This window comes from Penicillium samsonianum, assembly GCF_028829775.1.
Source record: "Penicillium samsonianum strain IBT 33392 chromosome Unknown utg000004l_segment0_segment0, whole genome shotgun sequence".
NCBI classification, from domain to species: Eukaryota; Fungi; Ascomycota; class Eurotiomycetes; order Eurotiales; family Aspergillaceae; genus Penicillium; species Penicillium samsonianum.
In genome coordinates this window covers 4,908,965-4,924,457 of record NW_026643262.1, presented here as the reverse complement: position 1 = coordinate 4,924,457, position 15,493 = coordinate 4,908,965, and the positions used below count along the sequence as shown (strand labels likewise).

Sequence of the window (15,493 nt, the reverse complement as noted above, 5' to 3'; positions counted from 1 at the left end):
CAGTGGAAGGGCCCATAGGACTGCCCCTCGGTTCATTTTGGACTGAGGGTAAATCTATCCTCCATGTTTTTTTTTTCATATCAGTTTCCTACTCATCCATCTAGATGCTAACCCTCCAGAGTCACTTCCCCATTGATTACCTCTGTGGTGCCCTAGGCATCCAATGACATTCCCGTGACTTTCTCCACTGCAATTGACTTGCGCTAGTCCGCATTAGGGCTAACGTATTCCATGGCTTACTGAGAACAGTCGGTTTTGCAGATTACCAAATTACCATACCGGTAACCTTGGAATTTTCAAAACTCACAGGAATCTGCCCCAGATGTCTCTGTTCACAATGAAATCCAAAAGAGAAAGAGAGAATGCCCTTGGCTGTTTTCGGGTCGAGTCCTTCCAACCACCCCTCGATGCCCTATGACTCCTCCCCTCAAGTCTCAAACCGCCCCTTTCACCCCCTACGCACTTGGTATCTCTGCCTACCTGGACGGCCCAGTCTCTGCCTTAGGCCCCCGTAGCCTCCTCCTTCCTCTGTCTCCAGTTCCTCAAACTCACTCTCTTCTTTTTCCTCTCCTTTCCCCTACCCTCATTCCTTCGCGCTTTTCTTCCTTTCTTCCTTCCTTTCTCTCATTTAACCTTTGCGCCAACCTCTTTTAATCTCGTTCCGATTATCGATTCACCGACTTCCTCCCCTCCCCCCTTTCGCTTCCTTCTTGTGAACGCACCGTCTTCAACCTTCCAACGCGTCCACTGTCCAACGAGACGAGATTGGAAAACTACACGACTACGAGAAAAATTGATATGCGACTTGACCAGTGACAGCCTGGCTACGCCTCTGTCGAGAAAACATCATTTTGTCTTCGCCTGAGAGGGGGTTATCTGTCGGCGATGACAGATACCTCCTCCCTCGCCATCACGCACGCCACAACGGATTCCTATCCGGTCCACGCCCAGCGCGGGTCCCCTGCCGCCGTTGACGGTGCCGCCTCTGACTCCGGCGCACCCGATGAAGAACCTTACACCATCAAATGCATTTGCTCGTTCGATGAAGATGATGGCAACACGGTATTCTGCGAAGGGTGCGAGACATGGCAGCACATTCTCTGCTACTACCCGGATAAGAAAGTACCAGATGTGCACAACTGTGTCGACTGCGAGCCACGGCCCCTTGACAATCGTCGTGCCCACGAACGACAACGGCAGCGGCGGATCCGAGAGAAAAGCGAGGACGGTGACCGGAAATCAAGACGACCTGGCCCCAAAACACAGAAGAGAAAGTCCAATGATGCCGATGTGATTGCCTTCGGTCATGGACGACATGATTCGAGTTCCCGTGAGCAGCCACCGTCCAAGAAAGCAAAGGTGTCTCGCCGCCCATCGGTTTCAATGAGTGGTATTTCGGTTCCCCTGGCTGAATCGCGAAACCGTCGATCCTCCACATCGGTTGCGATGAGCCCAACAAGCATCCCTAGCCCTCCTATTCCTCATTATTCAGACGAATTCCTCTCTCTTTACGACCGCGATGATCAATTTGTTGAATCGAAGAGTATCCTTAATTACGGCGTGGATTTTGTCAATGAAATTGTTGCTTGGCTGAAGGACCCACAGATCTTGGCGCGAGTTACCGATGGACTCAGTGTTGAAGCCTTCGCCAAACGGTCCGAAGAGGCCATGGATCGGTCTCGCTGGCCCTCATTGACAACGGAAACCATCACGGACGAGACAATTGAGATCGGTGGCAAGCACCCAGTCCACAAGATCTTGAAAACAAAGGATCCAGTTCAAAAGGACGATATTGTCGGTGAAATCTTTGGCAAGTTAGGCCACGTAAAGGACTACAAGAAGCTCGACAGCAACCGATGGGAGGAATTGGGGCACGCCATGCCTTTCGTGTTCTTCAACCGGCAGCTGGACTTGTACATTGACAGTCGTCAAGAAGGAAACGAGCTCCGCCACGTCAGGCGGTCATGCGAGGCCAACGTTAACTTGAAGATCTACATCACCAATGGCCGGCAGTATCATTTTTGTTTCGTCGCTAAAAGAGAAATCCCTGCAAACTCAGAAATTACCACCATGTGGTATTTTGACGACTCTTTCTTTCCTTCTGATGCGACAGTGAAGGAAGAGTTCAAGGACAGGGTAGTAGATCCGAAGGACGCCGCTATTTGCATTAGCACCACATTGGCCAACTTCGGTGGTTGTGCTTGTGGAAACCCTCAATCTTGCGTACTGAACAAGCTTGATCGTCGCGCCAAGCCCCCTACCAACAAACGCGCCAAGTCGAAGCCGAAGGGCAAGGGCAAGAAGCCAAAATCCCTCGGTCTTCCCGCTGACATTGGTCGCGCCGGCAGCGAGACCACCAAACATCTTGATGAGCATGACCCCCCAGCCGACGCCCGATCAACGTCTGGTTCCGCGCGTGGTAGACATACTGGCAGTCGCGATCTCAGCCCCACGGGTTCGAATCCGCTAACACTGCCAGAGCTGTCCAGTCGCGAAAGACGCAAGATAGCGGATGCCGAAAAGCAGTTCCAACAGCTAGAGCAGCTTAGAACCGGCAATCCCAAAAGGAAAAAGCGTTCTAGTGGCCCTCCGACACAGTCCACCCCTGCAACAGTTTCGAGCTCAACCCAAACTGGTGTCGACTTCAAACCTTACCACGAGCCTGGCGTGTCTCGGTCCTCTGAGATGGCAGCACAATCGTCCCGGCGTCAAGTTAATTATGTCGACGCTCAAACTGAACTTTACGCCGATGATGTTGAACGCTCGTTCTTGCGCGCAGAACGTTTGAGGCGAGGATACAGACTCGACATGATCCATCCAACACTTATGCTTAATATTCGCTGGTGCGCAGGACATCACATCGCAGAGGACTGGGCTCAGCGAAATGCATGGGAGGCCGGCGACTTGAGTGTCGTGCCATCTGGAGTCATCCCCTGGTGGTACGGTTGGTTCCCGCTCCCAATCGACGACAGGTCTCATATCGAGTTGCTCAGGGAAGATTCCGACAGAATGGGAATACCTGCGGATCACGGCCCCCTTGCGATGCCCCCTCGATGGTCTTTCCACCAGTCCAAGTACCCCCAGCCCGAATACAACTACCATGGCATTTCAATCAGAGGAATGCATTATGACCCTCCAGCGCGACTTGTCCAAAGTGATGTTGATACTCGGGGCGTCCTCTCGTACAAACTGGAATCCTCCGCGTCTGCTTCTAGCAGTGATTCGCTCAAGCCGTCAGTTCCGCCTTATTGGCCATCCACTGCAGCGCATATCTTTAGGATTCCTGGGGCTGGCAATCGTGGTAATCTGCGTGTTTCCATGCCACCACCAAGGGCCTCGAACATGGCGTCAGCACTTAGTCCTGGTTCCATATCGACAGGGAGTCTCGCATCACCTAGTTCTCATGACACCGCTTCCCCAATTTCTCTCATGCCATCTTCTGGTTCTGCACTCGCAGCCACCCCTGCCAAGAAGAAACTCAGTCTTGGTGATTATCTGATTCGACGTGGCACAATGGCGACCACCCCAACCTCGGACCCAGGTCCTGCTCCAGCTCCTGCTCCGCCCCCTGGCGATTCTCGTCTACGCACCCAACATTTCCTGGCCATCACGACGGTGTTTGGTGATAATCATCAACCTCCCCACCGCAAGACCGAACCCGGAGGCGACAAGAACGAGCCCTCTGACTCTCCGGATATCTCTATGGAGGACGCACCGGAGGCAACACCCACCAAAAACCCGTCTATCTCTTCGTAATACGACCATCCGCGTGGTAGTAATGGTGGGCCTGTGATAAAAGGAAAATTCCGCCGTGGATTTAACGTTTTTTACGACCCAAAATTTCTTTTCTCGTGTGATTTCATTTCGATACCTTACAGCGAGGCGGGCACAGGCGTTCGGACTACTTTCAACTTTTCTTTCCATTTTGTTTTCTGTGCCGGCTTCTTTTTTTTTTTTGTTTTCTCCGATTTTTCGGACTCTGGATGGCGTATGGCGTGGTTTGGGATTGGTTCTTGGTTATGGGAAATACCATTTGGGTCAGGGTCTTTGAGAATTGTGTCTGCCTGAGTTGCAGCACTTGATCTTTCACGATTTGTCCAGTTTAGTCTTGGATATGTATGGCCTCTTTTTTGAGACGCTAGATAGCTTGTATGAACAATGTAACTTTTTCCTGTTTTATCACTTGGTAAGGGAGACTAGATCATAGATCGGTAGATCTCGACTTAGTATGCTTTATTCACCGATATTTCTCTCTGTGCCAGGTCTCATTGCTAATGTCAAAGCCAGGTTAGTGCATTTTCTATTCAAAACAAAGTCAAGCTTCTTGTTCAATTTGACTATGCGAGATGATAGGCTGAAAGCACAAGATGAGTCAAGCATCCTGAGGGGAAATTCCTCACGCGACCCCTCGTTTCTTCCCTTATTATCTGTGGTCTCATCTACAACTCCGAAGGTCATATGCAATGTTTATGCCATTGATTCTGAAGCGAAATGAACAATTCTAATCATGAAAGCCTCGTGCTGAGCGAGATTTACCCCCGCAGATCTGCAGAGGTCTCCGAGATCGAGCAGCCCACGCTTCCTCCAGCAGATGGAGGGAAAGCTGCATGGCTGATGTTAGCTTCATGCTGTTTCATTCAGATACCAGTTTGGGGTCTGTTGTGGCTGAGCAAAGACTGCATGTAAATACTAACGGAGCATCTAGGGTTCTCCACCGTCTTTGGCGTCTTTCAAGAGTACTACTCAACACATGACGTCCTACAGGGAAGCAAGAATGACCTAGCGACTGTTGGAACTACTTCCACTGTATGCACAGGATACACGAGGATGGCTTTAGTCAAGTCTAATGCTTTATCCTAGGGACTTCTTTATCTTCTCTCGCCTATCACTTTCACGCTTTTAACGAGATACCCACATCTACAATACTATTGTGCACCCGCAGGCTTGGTCATCACCGTGATAGGATCTTTATTATCCTCATTCTCGGTGCAGGTATGGCATTTGATTGCTACCCAGGGTGTCCTGTGTGCCATTGGGAATGGGCTCTTGTTCAGTCCGTCTTCCTTGTACCTTGACCAGTGGTTCTTACGCCGGAAGGGCCTTGCTCTTGGAACCATGTGGGCTGCAAAGAGCATTGTTGGAGTTGCCTTGCCTTTCATTGCTAGTGCTTGTCTGAATAGGTTTGACTCCAGTACTACACTAAGGGCTTGGACTGTCGTCACGGTATGAGCCAGCTCCTTTCCTCGGTATTTTTTGTGTTTGTGAATCGCTTGAAGTGGAAGGCGATGACCGGGCTGTCAATGATCTTCATGTTCTCAAGCTACAACTGACAAAAATCTGAATTGTGATATAGCTCTTGACCACCCTCATGGCCTTGCCATTCATGAAACCACGTATCCCAATATCGCCATCTGCTTCAGCCCGCCGCTTGGATCTGAGCTTCCTCAAACAAGCCACATTCTGGATGCTGCAAACAGGGAATATTATCCAGAGTTTTGGATATTTCCTGCCAACAACATTCCTCCCTTCTTATTCGACAAGGACTGTCGGACTATCCCAGAACATGGGTACAATGCTGGTCTCGTTATTCAACGCAACATCTGTCTTTGGTGGAATAGCCCTGGGAGCACTCTGTGACCGGTTCTCCGTTACAAACATCATGCTGCTGTCTTCGGTTGGCTCGGCGTTATCAGTACTTCTATTCTGGGGTATGGCATCATCATCAGACTCAGATTCGTCACAGACAGCCATTGCCCTTCTTACCATCTTCTCCATCACGTATGGCTTCTTTGCCGGTGGGTTCAGCTCCACCTGGTCTGGAGTCATTACTCAGATCAAGCGTGACTCATCGCCATCCCTGGACACAGGTCTTGTCTTTGGTCTTCTTGCCGGTGGACGAGGGATTGGAAATGTTATCAGTGGACCTTTGAGTACAGTGCTGCTTCAGTCGGGGTCTTTGGGGGATTCGAGTGGTCTGAGTGGCAATACTGGTTACGAAACCCAGTATGGAACGCTGATTCTTTTCACTGGAATCACGGCGTTTTTCGGTGCATGGAGCTGGATGTGGCGGTATATCAGCCCTGCACTAAGATGTCTCCGTTAATCGTTCGAAACAGCCCTCCAGGGCTGCAGTATATGAGCAGATAATATGCAGTGAAGACTGGTGCATAGTAAACGAAGGGATGGCAAATACAAAATGACGTGCATAGAATCAGATGGCAGTTATCTTTTTATGAAAATATTTTATTCACATCATTTCTTTTTAAAGAATGTCCAAGGTCCGACTTGAAATGGATTGGAATAGTTACCGCGTCACGTGCAGTCTGCGGAGGTTCGACTCCAAATGCGCGTTCTTCAATCCCAGCCCCGACAACTTTCTTACATATACCTGCTGCAACCAAGGGCCACTGCCCTATTTACAACAATGGCATCCGAGGCCGCACTCCAAGATCCTCTCCTGTCACTCCGACGTGCGATTGCCTCTGGCAACCTCCCAACGCCGACGACCTCGTCCGAGCTCTCCGATCAACCTGCCACCGACGACTTGGCCAAAGCCACACATCTCTACTTCGCCCAACCAGCTCCTCAAACAATCGCATTGTCAACCCTCACACGATTCATCTCAGCATCTACCAAATCTCCTGTGGACCTGCGCAGTATCCTTTTCGCCTGGCAGAACAAAGATGTCGCTATTCCCGAGTACATCGCCAAGGCGCAGGAATTCAACGAAGCGTTGAAGCAACAGACGAAAGAGGGAGCCAAGGAGGAAAGTGTCCAGATTCTTATCTTCCTCGAGCGCCTTGACCTTTTCACCTGGCTGGAGGGTGCCTCCGACGACAGCGAACATATCAAACCCCTCGAGGGTGCTGCTGCCGCTGCTGAGGCCGCCGCCGCGGCTGCAGGTGTTGCGCAGGCCGATAATGCCGCCGGAATTGCCGCTGGTGCAATTGGTGGCGTCACGTCCGTTCCCAGTGGGGCCACAGGAGCAGCCCAGCCTGGAACTCAACTTGGCCGCCCACAAAAGCAGATTGACCCTCGACTACAGGAGATTTACAATGGGGAGCGCAAGACCGGTGACCGCAACACAGTACTGCGGGGAATCAAGCCGACAGTGAGTTACCCCAGACAGGATGCGATAGACCGTAGCAAGCTAACACTCCACCCCCAAGGACTTCTCACACGTCCGTAAGAGTGCCGAATTATTCCTCGACCGCAACCGCAATCGGCCCGGCCAGCCAAGCGCTAAACCGGGCAGCAAGGGCACCATCCCGGCTCCATCAGCCGGCCTCTCGATGCCATCATCGCGCAAGTCGAGCTCATCCCACTCCCGCCCCGACCCAATCATCCTAATCTCACCCTCCGCCTCATCCCTTATCCGCATGTCGAACGTCAAATCCTTCCTCGAAGAAGGCATCTTCGTACCCCCGGACCACCCAACACTCTCGAGCGCCACAGACGCCAACCTCGTAAAGCTAGAGCGACCTCTCCGCCTCAACGGCGACGCCTCGAACCCCGCGAGCGCAAGCGGCTCCCGCGCCGGCGGCAAGCCTACACGCCCAACCAAGTTCATCGTCGTGGACGGCACGACCAACTTCAAACCCGAGTACTGGAACCGACTTGTCGCAGTCTTTACTACCGGTCAGACCTGGCAATTCAAGTCGTACAAGTGGTCTTCGCCGCCGGAGTTGTTCAAGCACGCCACCGGTGTATATATCGGGTGGCGCGGTGAGGACGTCCCTGGCCAGGTTAAGGGCTGGGGTCGTGGTGTTGAGACCTTTGCTGTTGAGCGATGGGACGAGAAGAATGGTGTTCACGGTGGTGGCCGCTGGCGGGATCGTGAGGTTGTTGAGGGTATTTGGACTGCTATTGAGGAGGGCATGAGACTTCGTGGATGGGGAACTAAGTAGACTTTTTTTCTTTTTTTGTCTCGGTTTCACTTTCTCGCTTTCCTGTCATCTTGTTCTCTCAATACCCTCAATTTTCCAAGAATATGATGACCATCGGCATTCAAGGCGCAGTTCTAGGCGTTGTGGTTGTCTCTCTTTTCTTCAATTTTTCTTTTCCTTCCTATCATGTTCTGTGTATGTATGTATGGCGAATCTAGCTACGAAATCCATTTGAGATTTCAATCTGTAACTTGGACTTATGCTTGATATCGTTCATAGCACATTCTAAAGATGTTGAAGCTTTAGGCCAAGATAGCCCTTTGCAACTAAAACACAGCGTCTGAATACACTTAGACCATTGACCATTTACTTGGAAGATATGAGAATATAAGATCATGTTCATTTGCAATTCCCAATTAAAGAATAATATGACATACACAAGTAGACCAGAACTCACTCGCTGTGCCCGGGTAGAACGATGCAGGGAACTTAAGAAAAAAACGACTCAGGAAATTGAAATCGAGATAGAAAAGAAAAAGAGATATGGAATCATATGACATGCTCAAATGAAGAACGAACAAAAGCAAAATGCAGGAGAAAAGATAATGAGTTGTATGGAAGAGAAAGAGATAGGATGTGAGAATAGGAAAAGGACATGCAAGGAACGCCGGGTCTGATGCTCAAAAGGAAAAGAAACAGCCTCCAATCTTTCATGTTTTCAATGTTTTGTTTTTTTCTGTTTTTCTGCTTCTTCTGGCAGTCTTCCCTTTCAACACTTCCCCGGGGGGAGGATGAGAGATGAGGGAGAATGCGAAGAGTAAGGGAATAAAGGAAAGGAAAAGAAAAGAAACAAAAGCAATGCCAGCCAAATATTACAAATATTTCCAGTTCCGGCCTTCTCTATAACATGAGCCATCGATCATAACGTCTTTCGTTCGGAGTGGGAGAATCTCGTGACGAGTGGATTAAAAAAAGGAAAAATGGATATGGCAGCCAGAGACACTTGTCAAAAGACTGTGACTGGACTGCATGCGGAGGAGAGAGAGAGTAAAGAACTTCGTGGTCGGAAACGATCATGACGAGATTGATGAAATCGTGTCTCCAGGTCGACCGGATATTTATGTCCCCGATTGTATAGGGTGAGGGGGTTTCCGTATTGGGGCCACAAGCATGAGTGCGGGGTTGCAGTGTGGTTCGATTCGATCTGTGCCTTGGGGCGTTCGAATGCTGATTGCTGAACCGCATGTGTTGAATGGTTCGGGCAGCTGTAATGCACCGAAGAGGGTCTCATGAGGAGTCAGAATCGCAGTGATACGAATCGTCTTCGAATGGGTTGCGGACTATGTCAATGCTTGTGGGCGGTGGTTGTCAGGCGCGGGCAGAGCGGCTCATGCTGCGTTCTGGGATTGAGGGCGGACCGGCTGGCGTGGGTGAGTATGAACGCGAGCCTCCCATGATGTCTACGTCGTGTTCTTGTAGAACCACGGAGTATTTGGGGTCGCGCAGGAACTTGGGAACAGAGTCGCTTGACATCAGCTTGAACACGGAAGTTTGAGCAAGCTCGAACAGGTGCACCACTTCTTGGAGACTCTTGAACATGGACTCGTCATCTCCCACGGCCTTGGTCATCCGACTGGCGAGGCTGTTGCGGAGCGCGTGATCGATATTCAGCTCACAGGGTGAGCCAGGAGCCAAAAACGCGTTGTACAATCCATATGCTGCAGCCAAGGTTTCCCGCACCGAGTCGACCTTATTAAATGTACCCATCTTCTCGGCCTTGTGGTAGTTGGTAGTAAATTCCGAGACATCGAGGTAAAAAGACAGGTTCTCTTCACACAGCGAGTAGCGAAGGAATTCACGGAAAAGCAGACGAAGAGCGGGATCCTGAAGGATGTGGGTCAATCGGGCGTTATTGGAGTCGCGTGGCATACCACGGCTGTCGTATGTCGTCCCAACCTCGCGGGTCTTCTCGCGGGCAATCCATCCACATACGCGCTGTCCACGCTCGGTAATGCCGTAGATGGCATACTTAGAAGGCTGGAAATGAGCATTGGTCCCAACATCAGGGAATTGTTTGTCGTCTTGAATCATCGTGATCAGGCCGTATTTCAAAAACAGCTCAGAGATCAAGCAGGTCTCCCGGCGCTCAATAGTAGTTGAACAATCCATCAACCAGTCCACCGATGCCTTCCCGGTGAATGTGTTGCTGTAAACCTTTCCATCCAGAAGCTTACGCTCCCGAGCCACCTTCACACCAACAAGGCCGTTGGTGTAATCACTAAGCGAGTCCGAATCCGAGGTTGAAATACTGCTCTTTATGTTCGGGCCATCCTGACCAGCAAAGCGGCGGAAGATAACCTCGATTGTCGCGCGATCATGGGACAGCTTGTCGCTATCCGTGTCACGCTCTAGGTTCACCAGCTGCATGGTGTTGCGCGGGGACTCTAGTACATCCATCACGTGACGCGCGGTAATGCCGTTCCGCTGGCAGAAGCGCTGCAGGATGTTAATACCCTTCGGGGTGAGTTGGAAAAGGGCGCCCTTGAGCGGGAAGATCAAAAGTGCTTTGCCGTCGACAGATTCAATGAAGCGCGCATCGACAAATCGCTGGCAGACGGATCGGGCCATTTCCTTGGCCATAGAGAAAGTGGTGGTTGTAGTGGTCGTGACGATGCGGGATGGGTCCTTTGGGTCAGGCATGCGGTTGGACTGGGAGAACTTGAGCGAGCCCAAGTTGTTGATGGCCTCTTCTGAGGTGAATGTGTGGTCATATCTTGTGAAACGAACGCGGTGCGAATCCAACTTCAAGCTGACCATCAATGTAGAGAACAAGTCCATGAAATCCTGCGCAAATCAGCCCAATTGTTCCAATGTTTCCCTTTCCATGCATGTTTAAACCTACCTTGGTGAATGGGCGCTCATCCTCCGTCATGCGCAATAACCTTGACGACGTCTGATGCATCTTGGGTGCGGGCGGGGAAGGGCGGGTTTCGTTGGGGGGTGTAGGAAGACGCTGAATAGTCAAGCGACGCTTTAGAAGCGAATTGGGAAGACTGTCGACCAAGGCCGGAGAAGAAGGTCGCGAAGTTCCCGTCAATTGCACGTAGGTGTCGCTGTCGAATGGTGGGGTCACAGGGGTCGCGGAGAGCTTATGCGGTCTCGACAGGCTACCGTATGAAGTCGAGGAACGTAGTGTACTTCCTGATAAACTAGCAAGAGCGTATGTCTTTTGGGCCAAGGCAGCAAAAGAGCGACGATTGCGGGAGATAGTACCGCCAAAATCAGAATCAGGAACTGAAGGGAGAGAATCTTCTCGGCTGTGGCTCCCGGCTTGGGTTGGCATTGAATGGTTTTGAGTCTTCGGGTTGAACCAGAGGGAGAAAAAAAGTGGGTTATGCCAAACACCTGATACCGGAAAAAAACATGGGAATTTTGCCAAAAAAAAAAAAAAGATAAAAGGAAAAAAAAAAAAAAAAGAATTAAGAGTGGACTGGCTAACTCTCAAAGGCAAAAATGATAAAAGGGTAAAGAAGGGGGAGAGCAAGGAAATTATACACTATGACAATTTCCTATTAGTATTATTTTTCCTCTTTTATTTTTCGAATTTCAATAGAGAAAAGAAAAGGAGGAGTAGAAGAAAGATGGGTCTAAAGGGGGGGAAGAACGGGATTGAAGGGAAAATAAGAAAATGATTTATTTCAAAAAAGAAAATGGAAATAGGAAAAAGAAAAGAGAAAAAAAGGATAAAAAAGAAAAAGAAAAGGAAAAAAAAAAAGGGAATAGAAGCACCATTCGGCCTGTCAGCCTATGATCCACATCCCACGCGTGAGCCCGAAAGAGTTTGGCCTGATGCATCCAAACAACGTGGGCCACGAAGATCGGTGGGTTCTGGGGTCTAATATGACATACAATATCATACCTGCATAATACATACTTGGTGTCTTAAACCGATTCCTATTTATTAAATAGATATATTCTCTTGTAATTGAATGCAAGGGGAAGACTGAAGTATACCTTAACCAAAGGGCTGGGTTATGTGAATAACCTTGGATGCTACCTATAGTCCACAGATAGTCTATTCTCATAGTTTGGATAATTCCAAATCAATCTATGGAGTCAACCAAGGAATAAATTAATTAAAAGAATGGATCCCCAATCTTTTCCAATGATTTCATCGATTTTTTACCGATGTTCCAAAGTCGACCGAACAGATCCGATCGTAATACGGTGGTACCGGTAATACCTGTATCCTGAACATTCAACATTGAAACATTTGAATGTTGCATACTCAACCCGTTTCATTGTTCTTAAATTCCCCCTGTCTGAGTACTACCTTACTGACTTGGGACTAGTTCTTTGTTTTTTTATAAACATCTGGAGCTTCGGAGTATTAACGGGTGAATCCAGATCTTAATCTTCATTCTTACCTATCTATATATTATTATATACCTGGTTTGGGTGTCTTTTGAATGATCTACTCTAGGCTTCTCTGAAATACACGCGATGCGTAAGCTGTATGCCGACAAAACAGGTAATAAGCTTGAGCCCACGTGGGAATCTTTACACTTCCCGAAATCAAACGTTATATTGATGTTCATATAATCATCATTAATCACTACCATGGGAGTCCTGTTAACCTTATTCAGTGGCAAACCCTGGAGCAATCTACCTAGGTAGATATGAGATATGACAACGGGGCTTTTTTGTGCTTATTCCCAAATATTGGCCCACTCCAAGTCACCCCAAACCTGGTCGGAAAATACGGAGTAGATCAAAACGTTGTTATCTAGTATATTGTACATATGGGTCCGGAATGTTGCCGAAGAGTGGGAAGTATATACCTATTTACGCTGTCTCCAGAGAATCAGAAACATCCTCATACACTGTGTGCATCACATGTCGCCATCGGAAACCCCCACTTCCACTCCGATCGTCCAATGGTGGGGCAATTGGGAACCTTGGGACGCTTTTCACACTTCTTCCCTGTTTCGTACCAAACACTGCGAGTGTTTCGTCTCGTCGCTAATCCTAATTTGGCGTGTCGCATATAGCCCTTGATCCTAAAACTACACTATATTTGTAAAGCGCGCAAAGGACGAGACAACACGACAATTAATATATATTCCGTTGTACAATCTACACAAGGTTAAACATTCATAGTGGGGGGAGGGGTATTTCCCCTTTTGAGGACCTTGCGTGTAACCTGAAAATATATCAAGGCGGTAAAAATTATATTAATAATAATCCTAAATCTCCAGGCTTCCATGGCAATTCCAAGCGTCTTCTTTTCATTTCGTGTGCATAATCCATGTGGTCCCACGTGGGCACACGTGGAGAGAGATGCTTAGCGTCCGACCGCCGCCCTCTTCTCTTACTGTTTTGCGCCTAGAGGGAGGCGCAGTCTCGCGAATCTTTCCCCTGAATGTCTACGTTATGGGTCGCAATGGAGAGCTATCGCTAATAAATTCCATGGTTTTAAGCTTGGATTACACTACCTTTCAACGGTTCTGGTTCGTGTATCCCGGTTCCTGAAGAGTGGGTTTCAACCTCCTCCCCGTTCGGGTTTTGCGTACGGAGTACGGAGTACGGAGTAGAACACGGGGTTTTACCGGCTTGAAACAATTGACGCCCTCCAATCATACCAGAGACGCCCTAGTGTACTTTGTAGCATGCCTGCCAAGCTCTGGGGATCATGATCGTCAATTTAGTTATCATTTCATTATGGCTTGAAATACGAGGTGACCAATGCGTACATGTCGCGATGCAGGGGCAATCTCATCTTCTCCGCGGTCGGGGACCAACGTCAGCCAGCTAACGCTAACGGTCAACATGAGAGCCTCATCTTACACCTGATTCCCGTCAGGACAGCGCCCGAACACGGGGGCACAAAGACGGCCCCAAGGATTTCACTTGCATGAACCACGCTCTCCATTGAGAGTTTCAAAAAAGCTATCCAATGTCTGGATCGAGTTAACAGACACGTCAGCAACCCCATTAAGAGGTAGTGCTGACCAAGAAACAATGCCGGCCAACCAAACCTCCCGGAACAGGTCACGCGAAACAACAATGCAAGACGTCAGTGCGAGTTTCATCCGCCAGGTGCCGAGCGACCTTACCTAGACTAGTAGGATCCTGCGGATACGAAGTACAACATAAGTACCGTATCTTCAAAAAAAAAAAAAAAAAAGGGTTGGGCTCCGCTCAGACGCAGCCAGAGAGACAGATTGAGCAAAGATACTCGGTGATAGGATAGCATATGATACTAGATTGGCTCCCCCGCAAGACGAGATTAGCCAACGAAAGTTAAATTGGATAGCGCAGATCGAAGATATTCTACATCACAGGACAGAAACCTTGGAAGGAGATAAGAACATTCGAATAAGCAACACGTCATATCTACTTTACACTATTGAGATCTATCGAGCAGGATCGATCACAATAGCAACACGATCGAACGATGCCACGTGGATATTGAAGCAGGGGAGATAATCCAAGCAAAACAGTTTCTCATCCTAGCTTAGTGAAATTGGGGGCCAAAAAGTGGTCTCCGGTCGCAATATCTCGGCTCAGCCCTGTGGTAGAAATGCCGATTTGACTCAAATTTGACTCAATTACTTCCGTGCGGCTCTATATTGGGAGTGACGGGGTTTAGGCTGGTTTCAAGGAGTCTGACAAAACAAATTGGACAATCCAAGGGGTGAATATTCGAAGACTTTGTATTTCGTACTCCGTATACAGTATATAGATTACTTTCAATACAATTAGTGCTTGCACATCAGATCCATTATTGTGAGACGCTAAACTCAAAGAGAACATTGTGGAAACTATCCCTGTCGCTTTGTTCCGCCTAGTATGTTGAAGTGGATTGAAGCTATCCAAAATTGAGGCCCGCTAAGAGATTGGCTCACAGAGGTTTTTCTGTTAAGAGTCTAAAGTTGCGGTCAGACATCCAACGGTAAGCGCTGCTTACAGTGATACGACTAAGACTCCAGTGATCCTCATGTTGACGCAATAAAGTATGTATTGTTGTATCTGGTATTACTATTTGTAATTTACATATGTATGCCGCGTGGTATTGTATTTTTCCAGGTGTCAACATCCCTGATGGCCACGCGACAAGGGATTCCTGCATTCCTGCAGGCTTGCATTGTTCAGGGGTAAAAGCCACCCAGATGCATATATTCAATACAACTTTGAAATATAACGTGGATTGCACAATATACACGTTTTGACACGAGTCATGAAAACTCAAAATAACCGAAAGAGGCAAATCACCTAAAATACTTCATCGTATCCGCAGGATACTACTACTTTAAATTGCCAAGATGCCAACCCTACCCTTTCAGGACAAGTTTGCATCCTTCGTTTCAGGGCCAGGGCTGTCCCTGTATGTCGATCCGTGCAAATGGAAAGCTTATGTACATTGGTTAGCTCTGGGACATACCTTGCTTAAAAAAGATAGAAAGGATTCTTATGTTGTATACTTTTTACTCCGTACAGGCAACTTCTTTCCTAGCCACATATCACCTCCTTGCCTATTCGAGGGTCCCTGCATGTAGCAGGTGTACTTCGTACATACTCCGAACTGCATGGTTGTACGCAGATCT

The 15,493-nt window shown here is 48.7% G+C and overlaps 4 protein-coding genes across 4 annotated transcripts; 3 read left to right on the top strand and 1 right to left on the bottom strand.

Moving 5' to 3' along the window:
* Positions 1–885: 885 nt before the first annotated feature.
* On the top strand, positions 886–3,756 carry N7471_008822 (putative PHD finger and SET domain protein; the record flags this gene model as incomplete). The annotated part of the gene is made up of 1 exon (XM_057281541.1): positions 886–3,756. The coding sequence occupies one exon, from the start codon at positions 886–888 to the stop codon at positions 3,754–3,756; it is 2,871 nt and encodes a 956-aa protein (XP_057135801.1).
* A 735-nt stretch (positions 3,757–4,491) lies between these two features.
* On the top strand, positions 4,492–6,103 carry N7471_008821 (putative MFS monocarboxylate transporter; the record flags this gene model as incomplete). The annotated part of the gene is made up of 4 exons (XM_057281540.1): positions 4,492–4,654; positions 4,706–4,806; positions 4,861–5,223; positions 5,354–6,103. 4 exons carry the CDS (start codon positions 4,492–4,494, stop codon positions 6,101–6,103), a joined length of 1,377 nt encoding a protein of 458 aa, XP_057135800.1.
* Positions 6,104–6,424: 321 nt separating this feature from the next.
* On the top strand, positions 6,425–7,907 carry N7471_008820 (RNA polymerase II accessory factor CDC73 family protein; the record flags this gene model as incomplete). The annotated part of the gene is made up of 2 exons (XM_057281539.1): positions 6,425–7,111; positions 7,170–7,907. The coding sequence occupies 2 exons, from the start codon at positions 6,425–6,427 to the stop codon at positions 7,905–7,907; spliced, it is 1,425 nt and encodes a 474-aa protein (XP_057135799.1).
* A 1,347-nt stretch (positions 7,908–9,254) lies between these two features.
* Positions 9,255–11,229, bottom strand: flbA (developmental regulator FlbA; the record flags this gene model as incomplete). The annotated part of the gene is made up of 2 exons (XM_057281538.1): positions 9,255–10,730; positions 10,789–11,229. 2 exons carry the CDS (start codon positions 11,227–11,229, stop codon positions 9,255–9,257), a joined length of 1,917 nt encoding a protein of 638 aa, XP_057135798.1.
* Positions 11,230–15,493: the final 4,264 nt, after the last annotated feature.